At 53.6% G+C, this 12,500-nt stretch overlaps 1 protein-coding gene across 2 annotated transcripts in view; it reads right to left on the bottom strand.

Annotated features, from left to right (window-relative positions):
- Positions 1-12,500, bottom strand: part of nrp2a (neuropilin 2a) — a 45,793-nt gene that overhangs the window by 16,317 nt on the left and 16,976 nt on the right. For both annotated transcript variants that reach the window (XR_014724725.1, XM_084667693.1), the window contains exons 4-10: positions 10,321-10,557; positions 9,116-9,271; positions 8,637-8,806; positions 7,929-8,084; positions 2,189-2,333; positions 854-1,206; positions 604-748 (exon numbers count right to left, since the gene is read on the bottom strand). Coding sequence is in view for 1 of the 2 variants with exons in the window: in XM_084667693.1 (XP_084523819.1) it covers positions 604-748; positions 854-1,206; positions 2,189-2,333; positions 7,929-8,084; positions 8,637-8,806; positions 9,116-9,271; positions 10,321-10,557 (1,362 nt within the window). In the remaining variant the exon portion in view is untranslated. The remainder of the gene's footprint in view (positions 1-603; positions 749-853; positions 1,207-2,188; positions 2,334-7,928; positions 8,085-8,636; positions 8,807-9,115; positions 9,272-10,320; positions 10,558-12,500) is intronic.

Here is a 12,500-nt window from a genome sequence, read left to right as displayed (position 1 = left end):
TGTGTGTGTGCGCGGAGGAACTTGTGTCTCAGACAGCCTGTGTGTGTAAGTTCCAGTAGGAACCTAATGTGTGTTTTAAACCTCCTTGTCAACCCTTTCCTTCCGGTATCCCACAGAGGGACAAGGTGTAGGTACTGGGTGTGTATTCAAGTGTGCGCGTGACTGTGTGTGTTTGTTTGTGCATGTGTATGTGCGTGTGTGTGTGGGTGTTAAGCCCACTGCCCTGTGCTGTAGTTCAGGCGTCCTGTATAGCGCCAGTGGGAGCAGTCAGTAGTGGAAGTCCAGATTCCAGATGTGTCTGCAGCTATTGCTCACATCTGGAGAACAGAGCACACCAGGACACACACACACACAAACACACACACACTTACAGAATACAGTACCTCAGGGATGGATTCCTAAAACCCAACCACACTCCACTCTTCTTCCAAACCCCCACCGCATCTCCTCTCCAAATTTCCGAACCTTTTTGCATTCTTGACCCCACTCTCTGGTCAACACGCCCTCAAACAGCTAGTGCGGCGTGGGTTACACACACACACACACACACACACACACACACACACACACGCACACACACACACGCACACACGCTGATGGTACCTGGCAGGTCACAGCCGAGGACTTCCACCCTCATCCCGATGCCAGCAGGAGACCACCTCTCAGGGTAGAACCTGACCAGCTGGGCCACGGTCTCCTCAAAGCGCCGCAGCTCCGGAGTGTCGTAGTGGGTGTTCCCCTCAAACACCTGACGCACACACAGCACACAGCACGCCCCGTTACCATCGCCATCCTGGCCTGGATACTGGTTTTGAAGCTCTGCTTCAACACACAAGTGAACATACACACACACCTTCGGCAGACTGGTCTTGCTGTCCATGATGAAGCCCCAATCCTTCCCGTCCAGGCTATGAGCCACGCGGTACTTCCGAACGAAGGCCCGGTTGTCGGTGCTGCCGGCCCCCGTCTCTCCACTCCGCGCCCCCTGGGTGATCACTCCCCGCACCGTCCTGGGGACGCCCAGGTCCACCTGGAGCCACTCCTCCCCGGCCAGCGGCTGCTCGGGGGCGGGGAACCAGCCGGAGCGGCTGGCCACCAGACGGGCTGCCCCGGGAGACCACATCATGTCCCGGACAGACGAGGCCGAGATCTGGGCGTCTGGGAGCAGGCCGGAGAGGAGGCCCTGCATCCCTGAACACGGAGCATCTATGGTGGGGAGGAGAGCGAGAGACAGAGAGAGAGACAGAGAGAGAGACAGAGAGCGAGAGACAGAGAGAGGGGGATGAATGGCGGTGGTCGGCAAGGTTGAATGAAAGCGAGGAAGGGAGAGGCATAGAGGAAGAAGGACCAGAGAGAGAGAGACGGTGGCGGGTAGACAAGAGGTAGAGAAGGAGGATGGAGGGATGGGAGGGGGCGGAGGGACAGAACATGAGGAAGACCGACGGTGGTCGGAAGAGTACACAGATCAAAGTTTCATGCAGTTATGTCATAGCACAAGCAGAGCTTGCTGAATTATGCATGTACGGCACAGGAAGCGAATGTGTGTGCATGTATCTCTGAGGTCACTGCATCGGAGGTGTGTGTACTATGAGTACCTGAGGAAAACACAATTGTACTGGTGGTCTACGAGAGCAAAATGAATCACCGCTCTTGATGTGAAAGTGAATGGAGCATCATGAATATTAGATGGCAGTCGGGTCCAGCAACATCAGACAGATTGTCTGACTTGGGAGGAATCGCTAAGTGTGTAAGGCTGTGAAAGAGTGAAAGAGAGTGCGTGTTCGAGAGACAAAGGTGAGAGCGAGGGAGGGAAGGCGCGTTTGGTTGCGAGTCGAGTTCAGCGTCTACCAAGAAGTGTGGGCCGGAAGTGTGTGTGTCTTTCTGGGCGTGTGGGTGTATAATATGTGAGTGTGACTGTGTGCCACTAACAACACAGGCATGAATACACGCACAAGGGCACGTCAGCGAGTTAGATCAGCAACAACAAATAAATGCGGCCCCCCAGCGTCATCAAAGAGCTAGCTTTTCGATAGCGTAGCTGGTAAACACACAATGTTTACAGAAGTGTCTCGTTCTCCGAGGGCCCCGAGTTGAAACCCCAGAGTGGGACAAAATGATGAGGAAGCAATTATGATGGGCGGAGGGATCCCCCCCCCACCCCCACGCACGCACACACACACACACACACCTGTGATCTGGCAGCCGTAGAGCTCGAAGCGCAGGGCGATGCCGTTCCTCCAGGTCTGGGGCCGGACGCGCACGAAGCGGGCGAGGACAGGCTGGGGCACGCGGTTCAGAACCACCTCCGATGGGTCCGTGTTAGCATGGAACACCTGAGGAACACACACACACACACACACACAATAGGAGCTGTTTAGATTGACACACACACACTCAGCCCACAGTGGAGTCTTGCTCTGCTGCACACAAACACAGGCGGGGGCCTAAGCAGAGACAACCCAAACAGATATCCAATGACACGAGTGCAGCTGTCTATGTGTTCCCGGGGCGGACAGAAGGATGGATGGATGGAGCGATGGAGGGATGGGGAGATAGGTGCTTTATCTATCTGTCCATTTCATACATCTTCACCCTGAGGTGAAAGAACATGACAGGGACAGACATGATTGCATCTCACAGGAAGTCCCCCTCCCCCAGGTGGGCAGGATGTGAGGGGAGCATACTTCCTGTGGTGGCTGCCCTCGAGCAGCTATGTCCGCCCCCTCCCAATCCACGCCCCCCCCTCTCTTTCTCCTGGCCCTTCAGGGGGAGGGTTGGGAGGTCAAAGGGCAGATGGGATTGGAGGAGATGGCTCTCTTCCTGTTCAGGAAGGAGAGACATCCCAGCATGCTCCTGGTCAGAGAGGAACCTCCTTTACGCTCCCTGGTGTCCAGAGCCAGAGCACACCTTCGACATACTCCGAAAACAAGCTCTCTATCTCCGGTGTCTGACCCACCTTCCCTTTCCCTCTCTCTGTTTGCTCTCTGTCTGCCGTCATCCCTCCCTCTGATCATCTGTCCTTCATTCCTCGCTTCCGCCCCGCCCCCCCAAGTCCCACCAACTTCCTGTTTCGTGTGGGTCATTGACAGTTTGAAAGCACACAGATGCAGGAAACCACAGGGTCCTCCATAGGGATGTGATAAAGCACACACACACACACACACACACACAATACACACGCACACACACACTGTGAACAGTTAACTGTCGGCCCATCAGTCTATAGGGACTTCCTAGACACAGTATTGGATATGGGACCAAAGCCACTATTCAGCAGCCACCATATCACAGACAGACCAGTACTGTGGCCCTCAAAGACAGCAGACTCAGAAAAACAGACTGGCTCAGTCAAATAAAGAACGGAAGAAAAAAAAACATGTGTTAAAAAACAGTTATAGCTGTGGTTTGGCCTTCATACGAGAAGAGGAAGAAGGTGAAACACACAAACACACGCACACACACCGACAAATGCGCACACAGACCCACACATGGCTCGCACACACCCATTTGCACGCTTTCACGCTTTCATGCATGCAAACACGCAAACAAATGCATGCACGCACACACAGGCTCACACACACACACACACACACACACACACACACACACACACACACACACACACACACACACACACTGGGCTGGAGGACAAACTGCACCACCTCTGAGGTCTCCACCTGTGAGTGGGGGAGCGGCCTTGGGTGCCACTGACCCGTCTCAACCAATCAGAACATTCCTTCTGGGAGACAGAGCATGACAGAACACCAGGGGACACAGGCTGTGACCTCACAGGGAGAAAGAGAGGGAGAGAGGGCGATAGAGAGAGAGCAACAGAGACAAAGAGAGACACAGAGTAAACGAGAGACAGATAGAGAGAAAGAGAGAGCGAGAGAGAGCGAGCGAGAGCAGGAGCGAGAGAGGGAGAGAGCGGGAAAAAAGGAACTGAAAATTAGTCTCGAAAGCCACAAAAGAATAGGGGAAAAACGTGGCGTGTGGAAAGAGGAACCCCCCAAAAAAAAGACTCATCCCCAGTTCCCTCCGTTTCCTCTTCCTCTACCCAGGGTGCCTGCGGGGGTCTCGTCCTGACCTCTGACCCCACCCCTCACACCTGTCAACAAGGTCAGAGGGCGGCGGACGGAGCATGTAGCTGGGACCCAACAACTGATCACCTTGGCCCCCCCACCCACGGTCACCCAAGTCAACATGGATCCTGAATCTCAAAACACGTGGAGCTGCTCCTCCCGCCTGTCCTGGTGATCACTGCAGACAGGTGGGTGGGGCTGCCGGCAGGGCGGAGGAGGTGGTGTGTGTGTGTGTGTGTGTCTGTCTGGTGCCTGGCAGCTCTAGGTGTGTGTGATGGCGTCCGCGTGCTTGTTTACGGTGTGGAGTCTGCCGCTGCATCGGAGAGGGTGGGGGCATCCGTCTGTCGCCCGGGCGACCCCCGTAATCTGCCTAGCGACGAGGGGGCGGGTGAGGAAGCTCCGCCCCTTCTGCCGAGCGCAGGGTTGGATGGGCTTAATTATTCATGATGTCATGTTGTGTTTCCTCGTGTGGCGGGTCATGAAATTATAACGAGCCCCACCCTGAGTGCCCCCCCCCCTCCCCTCCCTCCCCCAGGGTGACAGTCCGACTCTATGATGGACACAGACAGGACACCATGGGTATTTAACTATTGATCACCCCAGAAGAACGGGGTCACCGTGAAGGAGAAGCAGAGGGTAGGCACACACACACACACACGTATACATATTCACAGATCACACACTCACACACATGCTCAGCATCAACTTCGTGCTGCTGCATATCCTAGGTCATTCTTTTTCTATCTCACTGTTTCTCTCTTTCTGTGTTTGCCTCTTGCTCACAATTTCTAGCTCTCCCTCTACCTCTGTCTGTCTTTCCCCCCCCCCCCCCCTCTCTCTCTCTCTCTCTCTCTCTCTCTCTCTCTCTCTCTCTCTCTCTCTCTCTCTCTCTCTCTCTCTCTCTCTCTCTCCCTCTCCCACTTTCTCTCTTCCTCCCTGTCTCTCTCTCTCTCTCCCTCTCCCACTTTCTCTCTTCCTCCCTGTCTCTCGCTCTCTTTGCTTTCGGCACTCCGCTGTTTCCACAGCCGTGTTTCCCTTGAAGCCGATGGCACCACTGGGAGATGTGGCCAGCTCTGCACAAGACATTATTCTCTCTGTCTCCCTTTCTCTTCATCCCCCTCCACCCTCTCTCTCTCCCTCCCTCTGTCTCCCTCTGTCTCCCTCTGTCTCCCTCTCTCTCTGTCTCCCTGTATGAAGATGTTGACAGTAGGAACTGGTTCCAGCTGGCTGCTCTCTACTAGTGGCTCTAAGAGAGGCCAGCGGGGCTGGAGTGTGTGTGTGTGTGTGCGTGTCCAATGAACACTGAGGTACACCCCTTCATAATGGTCTTACACCCCCCTGCGCACTTGTTTTTGTCAGTGTCTCCCTCTGTGCCCCAATTTCAAATGGAAGAGTGCTTGTGTGTGAGTGTTCATGTGTGAGAGACATGGAGGGTGTGTGTGTGTGTGGGTGTGTGGGTGTGGGGGTGTGTGTGTGTCAGACACGGTGGGTGATTGAGAGGCAGACTAAACTGCTGCGTGGGCTGTTTTTTTTCTGCTAGGTTACAATGTGACAGATTGAGCACACCAGCACAATGCTTTCCAGCAACACAATGCCTGTTTATCATTTAAAGCAATATTAGTTTGAGAGGGTGTGGGTGTGTGCAAGGAATGTGAGCATTCGTGTGTGTGTGAACGTGTACAGTATGACTGCAAGTGCGAATGTGTATGTATGAGTGTGTGTGTGCATGAGTGTCGCTGAAATAGCTCCTTTGACTGAAGGGGACACGTGTGCGTTGCGTGATGTGAACTTAACGAGTCACGCATGTGTGATCGCTGGAGTGGACCGGCCCCGCCACTCTGCTCCAGTGGTGCTCTGCTCTTAATCACACACAAGGCATTCTCTCTCTCTCTCTCTCTCTCTCTCTCTCTCTCTCTCTCTCTCTCTCTCTCTCTCTCTCTCTCTCTCTCTCTCTCTCTCTCTCTCTCTCTCTCTCTCTCTCTCTCTCTCTCTCTCTCTCTCTCTCTCTCTCTCTCTCTCTCTCTCTCTCTCTCTCTCTCTCTCTCTCTCTCTCTCTCTCTCTCTCTCTGTCTCTCTGTCTCTCTGTCTCTCTCTCTCTCTCTCTCTCTCTCTCGCGTGATCCTTCACGCGGGCGAGGTCACCGTGCCAACGGTTCCTTGTCCTTCTGTCGCTGGCCACGGAACCATGCTCCACCCCCTCTGCTGCCGGGCCACTCACAAACACTCGCACACACATGCATAGACACACATACACGGACACACGCACACACTGCCGCGCACATTGAGTCATGACACACGCACACACCTCTCTCTCTCTCTCTCGCTCTGTCTCTCTCTCTGTCTCTCTCCCTCTCTGTCAGCAGGAAGTGACAGGAAGAGGAATGGAGAGAGATAAGCATGGACCCTTTACTGACAGTTAATACATACCTGAAAACACTGACACCCTCATCCCCCCCTTGCCCCATTCCACTCACACACTCACACACACACACACAACTGCGAATGATTGGTCCACATCTGGTGTGCTGTATTGCTTCGGCTTCAAACTAACAATCAGTCTGTCTGTCCAATCAGGGAGGAGGCTCTGCTCTCTCATCACCACACCCCCCTGTGGTGCTTCCTGGTTTAAAGTCTTGGTGGATCTCTGGGGGGTTTAGCCCGGCCCAGCTCCCTGTCTGCACGCTACCATTGTTGGATTAGTAGACACGGAACACACACATCAGCTCAGAACCAGTGTGTGTGTGCGTGTGTGTGTGTGTGTGTGTGTGTGTGTGTGTGTGTGTGTGAGTATACAGGAGTTGTATAGGAGTATGCATGGACATGTCTTCACAGGGGATTAGTACCATGTCAGGACCGAGACCAACATCCCCCCCCCCCCCCCAGGTCTCATCTCCGACTGCTCCCCCCCCGTCTGTCACCCCCTCCATCCTGTCATCCACTCATCCCTCCATCCCCGTCAAAACACTGGAAACGGTCAGACCAGAGGTGGAGCAGAGGCGGATGGAGAGATGGTGGGGGGAGGGGGAGGAAGTGGCCGCTGTGGAGTTTCTCATTTAAGTCTAAATCCATTTCCACTAATAATCGCCTCATATAGACTCTCCCCCACCACACACACACACCCCCCTCGGCTCAAAGCAATCACTGTAACAGACAGGGGCCCCATGGCCGGATGGGGAGTTAAAGGCAGATTATTCTGGGCCTGTCTGACCAGCCATTCACTGTGTCTTCAACCTGTATTACTGGGTCAAAGGTGAACACCGACGTGAGATGAGATTAAGTTAAACCTATGTGTTGAAAGCCATATGCTGGGGTTATTCCACTGTCCAGGGTCCCGGCTTATAAACAGGAAAACAACATACAGGCACACACATGTAGGCATACGCACAAACACACACACACACACACACACACCCAAAGGGACAGCTTCCCATACAGTCCATCCACACACTGTAGTATGGGCTCGCCCACGCACCAGGTGTGTTTACAACCCAGGTATGTGTGTGTGGAATGGATGATGAATAGCAGAGATAGATAAGGGCACACAGAGGACTCCATTGTTCTTGCTTGGCAGGTTCCCTCCTCCCCTGTCCTCTCTTGCGCCTTCTTCCTCCTCCCCTGTCGCCCTCCGCCCAGACTGGGGTCATGACTCACATCCATAAAGATCCCCGAGGGGAATCCTAGAAGATTTCCCAGAGTATCCCAAGAGTGGACCGGGGGCCTGAACGTATTGCTTTTCTCCCCATATACTCCTATTATCTCCCTGGTCGGACCACCTGGTCGTTCTAGGTGTTTTTGTCCAGCCGTGGAACCTCAGCCATGGAACCATGGCTGGGTTCTCCTACTGTACCTTGGGGTTCTTCCCGTGGCGGTAGGTCATCCAGTCCTCGCCGTTGGTGCTGACCTCCAGCTTGAACGTGGTGACGTAGTACGACTTTGTGGTCTCCTTGGAAACGGCGCCTTGGGTGGCGATGCCCGTCAGGACCTTGAGGAAGTGAAGGTCCACCTGGAAGAAACAGAGAGATAGAGATAGAGAGAGATAGAGAGAGAGAGCGAGAGAGAGAGAGAGAGAGAGAGAGAGAGAGAGAGAGAGAGGAGAGAGATAGATAGAGAGAGATAAAAAGAGAGATGTAGAGGAGAGAGAGACGGGATGAAGCTTATCCAGGTACCAGGGACAGAGACAGTATATATTTGTCACACAGACAGGAGGAGTTGTCCCTGACTGCTGCTGAGGAGAGCCTTAAAATTGAGTGTGTGTGTGTTTGTGTGTGTGTGTGTGTTTGTGTCATGGGGGTGGGATGCTGCAGGCAGAGATCAATGGCACAGCATTCCATAGCATTCCCGAACAGCACCCTCATCAATCAAAAGGGTCAGCATGCGCTCTGCACATCATTAGTGCATGCTGCATGGTTGTGTGTGTGTGTTTGTGTGTATGTCTTAGTGTGTGTGAATGTGTTTGCATGTGTGCACGACTGTAAAAAAAAACATGAAGGTACGAGCATGCATTTACTTTATGTCTTTGTGTGTGTATGTGTGTGTGTGTGTGTAGGCCCGGTACCTGGATGAACTCTTTGTTGCTGTCTTCGCTGGGGGTCCAGGCGTTGTCGATGTTGTTGAGGCGAGCCTGGCGAGGAGACCAGCGGCCGTCGTAGAAGGAGGAGGAGGCCGAGATCTGCTCGTCCGAGATCTTCCCAGACTCCAGACCAAACGCTGTGCTGCAGTGGAACGCTGAGGAGACCAGGGAGGAGAGAGAGAGCACCGTCAGGAAAGAGATACAGAGATGGAGGACAGAGAGAGAGAGAGAGAGAGAGAGAGAGAGAGAGAGAGAGAGAGAGAGAGAGAGAGAGAGAGAGAGAGAGAGAGAGAGAGAGAGAGAGAGAGAGAGAGAGGAGAGAGAGACAGAGAGAGAGAGAGAGAGAGAGAGAGAGAGATAGAGAGAGAGAAAGAGAGAGACAGAGAGACAGAGAGAGAGATTGAAAAATACATGTACATAGAGAAAATAGTGAAAGAGAGATAAAGAGAGACGTTGCTACTCACTGTCGGTGACTTCCTTGTTTGTCATGTTGTAGCGAGCAGAGAAACCATCCTTGGCCACAGCCATGTCAGTGCGGAACGACAAGGCCAGGAGACCGGACGATGATTGGATCTCAGGAGGGATCTTGGTGCCACAGTACCGACCAATCAGAGGGCTCACTGGGGACAAACAAACAACCACATATAGGTTTAGCATAAACGATGAGATGATATTCCATGTTAGAATAAGAGTTCTTTCAGATTTCCACTGTAGCTCAATCCACCTCTAACCCAGCCTGAGATTAAAGGGTGTGTCTGGGACCTCACCCCTGGCTTTAAAAACTGTCCTGAGACCAGCCTCACAAACACACAAACACACACGCACAGACTGTCACAGCTTCCATCTCAATCCCACCAAGTCAACAGAATTAGACCCAAGACACTTCTCCTGGACAGCTGCATGGTCAGCTTGATCTGCTCCTGCCTTTCTCCCCTCCCTCCCTCCTCCACGGTCAGTCTCTCTGCTCGGAACTCACTGAAGGCTTCATTTCACCTCCCTTTAAGGACACAACTAGTATCCATTTTGAGTTCAATGTTTCTCACACAAAAACTCCATTCTTTAATAGTAAAAAGTTGATTCATATGGTGTACTTCTTGTTGTTTACTGACTGAGTTGGAATATGAACAAACTCAGAGCTGGCTCTGCATTCCAATAATGCTTTATTTCCTCCTGTCCACAGGGCTGTCGGCTGATAGGAACCACAACTTTGATCTGGCACTCTCCAGTGGGCTCCCTTCCCTTCCTGATCCATCGCGATAGGCTGGCTTTAGACAACCCTGCCCCCCTAGGACTGCGATACCCATCATGCCCCTCTCCACGGAGAGGAAGGAAGTGTTGTGATAAGAAGGGGGAAAGTGAAGGAGGGGGGGGGGGTGATGGAGGGTGTTGTTGTCGTGGAGGAGGAAGCTGGTCCTGGGAAAGACCTGGTGCTCTTAGGGTGAACCTAGGAGCATGATAGACCCAGTGTTGAGGGAAATATAGTCCTTTCATCAAATATCTGAAGTCCTTACACATCAGCATGTACATACATGACTACTATCCTGGCTGTGTCGCCTGTCCTATCTGTACATTTAAGTGACCTCTTTCGCCACAAAAACGTTTGCTTTGAACGTGTGCATTTGTGTGTGAGCAGGCGTGCGCGTGCGAGAGCGTGCGTGCGTGACCTCACCTTGGGGAAGTCCATCCCACACGTCCAGCCAGTCGTACTTGCAGTCGCCCTCTCCCACTCCCACCAGCAGGGGGTCGTTCTCCAGGTCAAAGGTCAGGAAGGTCAGGGTGATGTCCATGTGGGGCGGGGCCATGATGATGTAGGAACACTCCAGGTTGTGGGGGTACTTGTCCGGGAAGCCCGGAGACTCGATCACCCCGGAAGGACTGGTGAAATTCCGGAAACAGAACTCCGATCCTGGGGAACAAACATGTCGCATCGTGAACGATCCATCACACACAAGCAATCACACGCTCCTGTTGGGGGCACTTTACGAAACCATTTGTCACCGCGGCGCTGCGATGACAGCACACTAATATGGCTGTGCTCAAATTAAGACACACACACACGCATGCACACACACACGGTTACACCCCTTCCCCACACACACACAGTCGTACACAACCGCAACTACACACATACACTAACACACAGACACACAGGCTAATTATGATGGGAGAGTGGCTGTTGTTTTGTGGAGAAAGTGACACACTCCCTTCAGCACGTCCCTCTCTTTGTGACATCTCAGTCAGTCACCTTTGGTCCCCGCACATCAACAACGTAAACACACACTTCTGAGAAACGGAGCGGGAAGACCAACGAAACAAACGACCGTTAAAGAGCTGAGCTGCCCCGGCCGTCCCTGCCGGCTCATCAGCCATGCAGATTTATGCGCCCGGGGCGGCACCTCCAGCTCAGACAGATGCCAAGGCCCGCATCAACTTCCCATCATGCAACACTCCGACACACAGGGGAGACCGAGGGGGCCCGAGTCGCGACGGCTTCGTGGAGGCGCGCGGCGATGAAGAGGGACGCGTTCCGTCAACGCCACCTCCGCCCCTCTCTCTCCCTGTCTCTCAGTAGGTCTCTCGCTTTTTCGACCTCATTCAGCGCAATGTAGCGCCAACACGGGTGCTGGAGGCGCTAACCACCGCTCCTGAAACTGAGACATGGACGGGGAGCTGAGGGCTTATTGAGGCCTGTGGAGCCCGGACACGTCTGCAGGACGTCTGGGGGAGGGAGGCCGTCTGGGGGCTGGGTCCAGCAGGCGTTTCTCTGACCCTGTCTCTGCTTGTTTCATGACTGGAGGCTGACCCCCCTCCCCCCGTCCAGCAGGAGCAGGGGGGCAAACTGTCTGTCTGTCAGACAAACACACACATGTTCAAACACAGAAATACCACACGTACAAACACTCACACCTCCAAACGCACACATGCGCAAACACACGGATGCGCACACACAAACATCTCCCTCCCTAAACAAGCGGCGAGGCATCGATATTTGGGTGTGTGTACAGCGTTTTTCTGGGTGTGTGTGTGTGTGTTTCTGATTGTGTGTATGAAGACAGAGAGAGCGAGAGAGAGAGAGAGAGAGAGAGAGAGAGAGAGAGAGAGAGATAGAGAGAGTTTGACAGGACTGTGAGTGAGACTCCATGGCACACTGGCCCTGTTTTCTTATTGGGTCACGGCACAGTAGACTGAGATCCAAGCAGAGCAGAGCTTTCATCTGAGAGCACAGTATGTCTCCATTACCCCCTCACTACAGCGAGCGCGTGTGTGTGTGCGCGTGTGAGTATGTGTGTCAGTCTACGTGCGTGGAACCAGTCACTTCACACGCTCGCCCCGCAACGTGTGCTGCTACAGTAGCAGTGTGTGAATGAACATGTGTGTGTGTGCGTGTGTGTTTATGCATGAGTACCTTCTCTTTTGTTAGTGCTTATTAGCTCACAGTAGATGAACATGCCAAAAACAACCCCCCCCCTCCCCCCTCACCCACACACCACCATCTCTTAACCCAGTCTTCCAGTGTCGGCACGCATGCACAGATATGCATGCACACACACACACACACACGCGCATGCACACACAAACACACATAGACACACACAAACACAGGCACATGCCTTTGCACCCCGTCGCCTGGCGCGTGCATTTCACCACAAACGGCCATTTGGCAAGGGTTGTCTGCTGGCGTGGGATGACTGGTGGAGGGGGGGGCAGCTGGGCGGCGGGGGCAGTAGGGGGGCGGCAGGGTGGGGGGGGGGAGGGGTTGAGTTGCTGGGTAGAAACGGCTAGACGCTTACGCCCCAGTGCCTGACGGAGTAGGAGCTGCACATGTTGTGTCAGGGAATACCCCCACTC

This window comes from Hypomesus nipponensis, chromosome 12, assembly GCF_054491055.1.
Source record: "Hypomesus nipponensis isolate SF chromosome 12, ASM5449105v1, whole genome shotgun sequence".
In the NCBI taxonomy this organism is placed as follows: domain Eukaryota; kingdom Metazoa; phylum Chordata; class Actinopteri; order Osmeriformes; family Osmeridae; genus Hypomesus; species Hypomesus nipponensis.
Note: the sequence above shows the minus strand (reverse complement) of the source record. Positions and strands in the feature narration are given on the sequence as shown.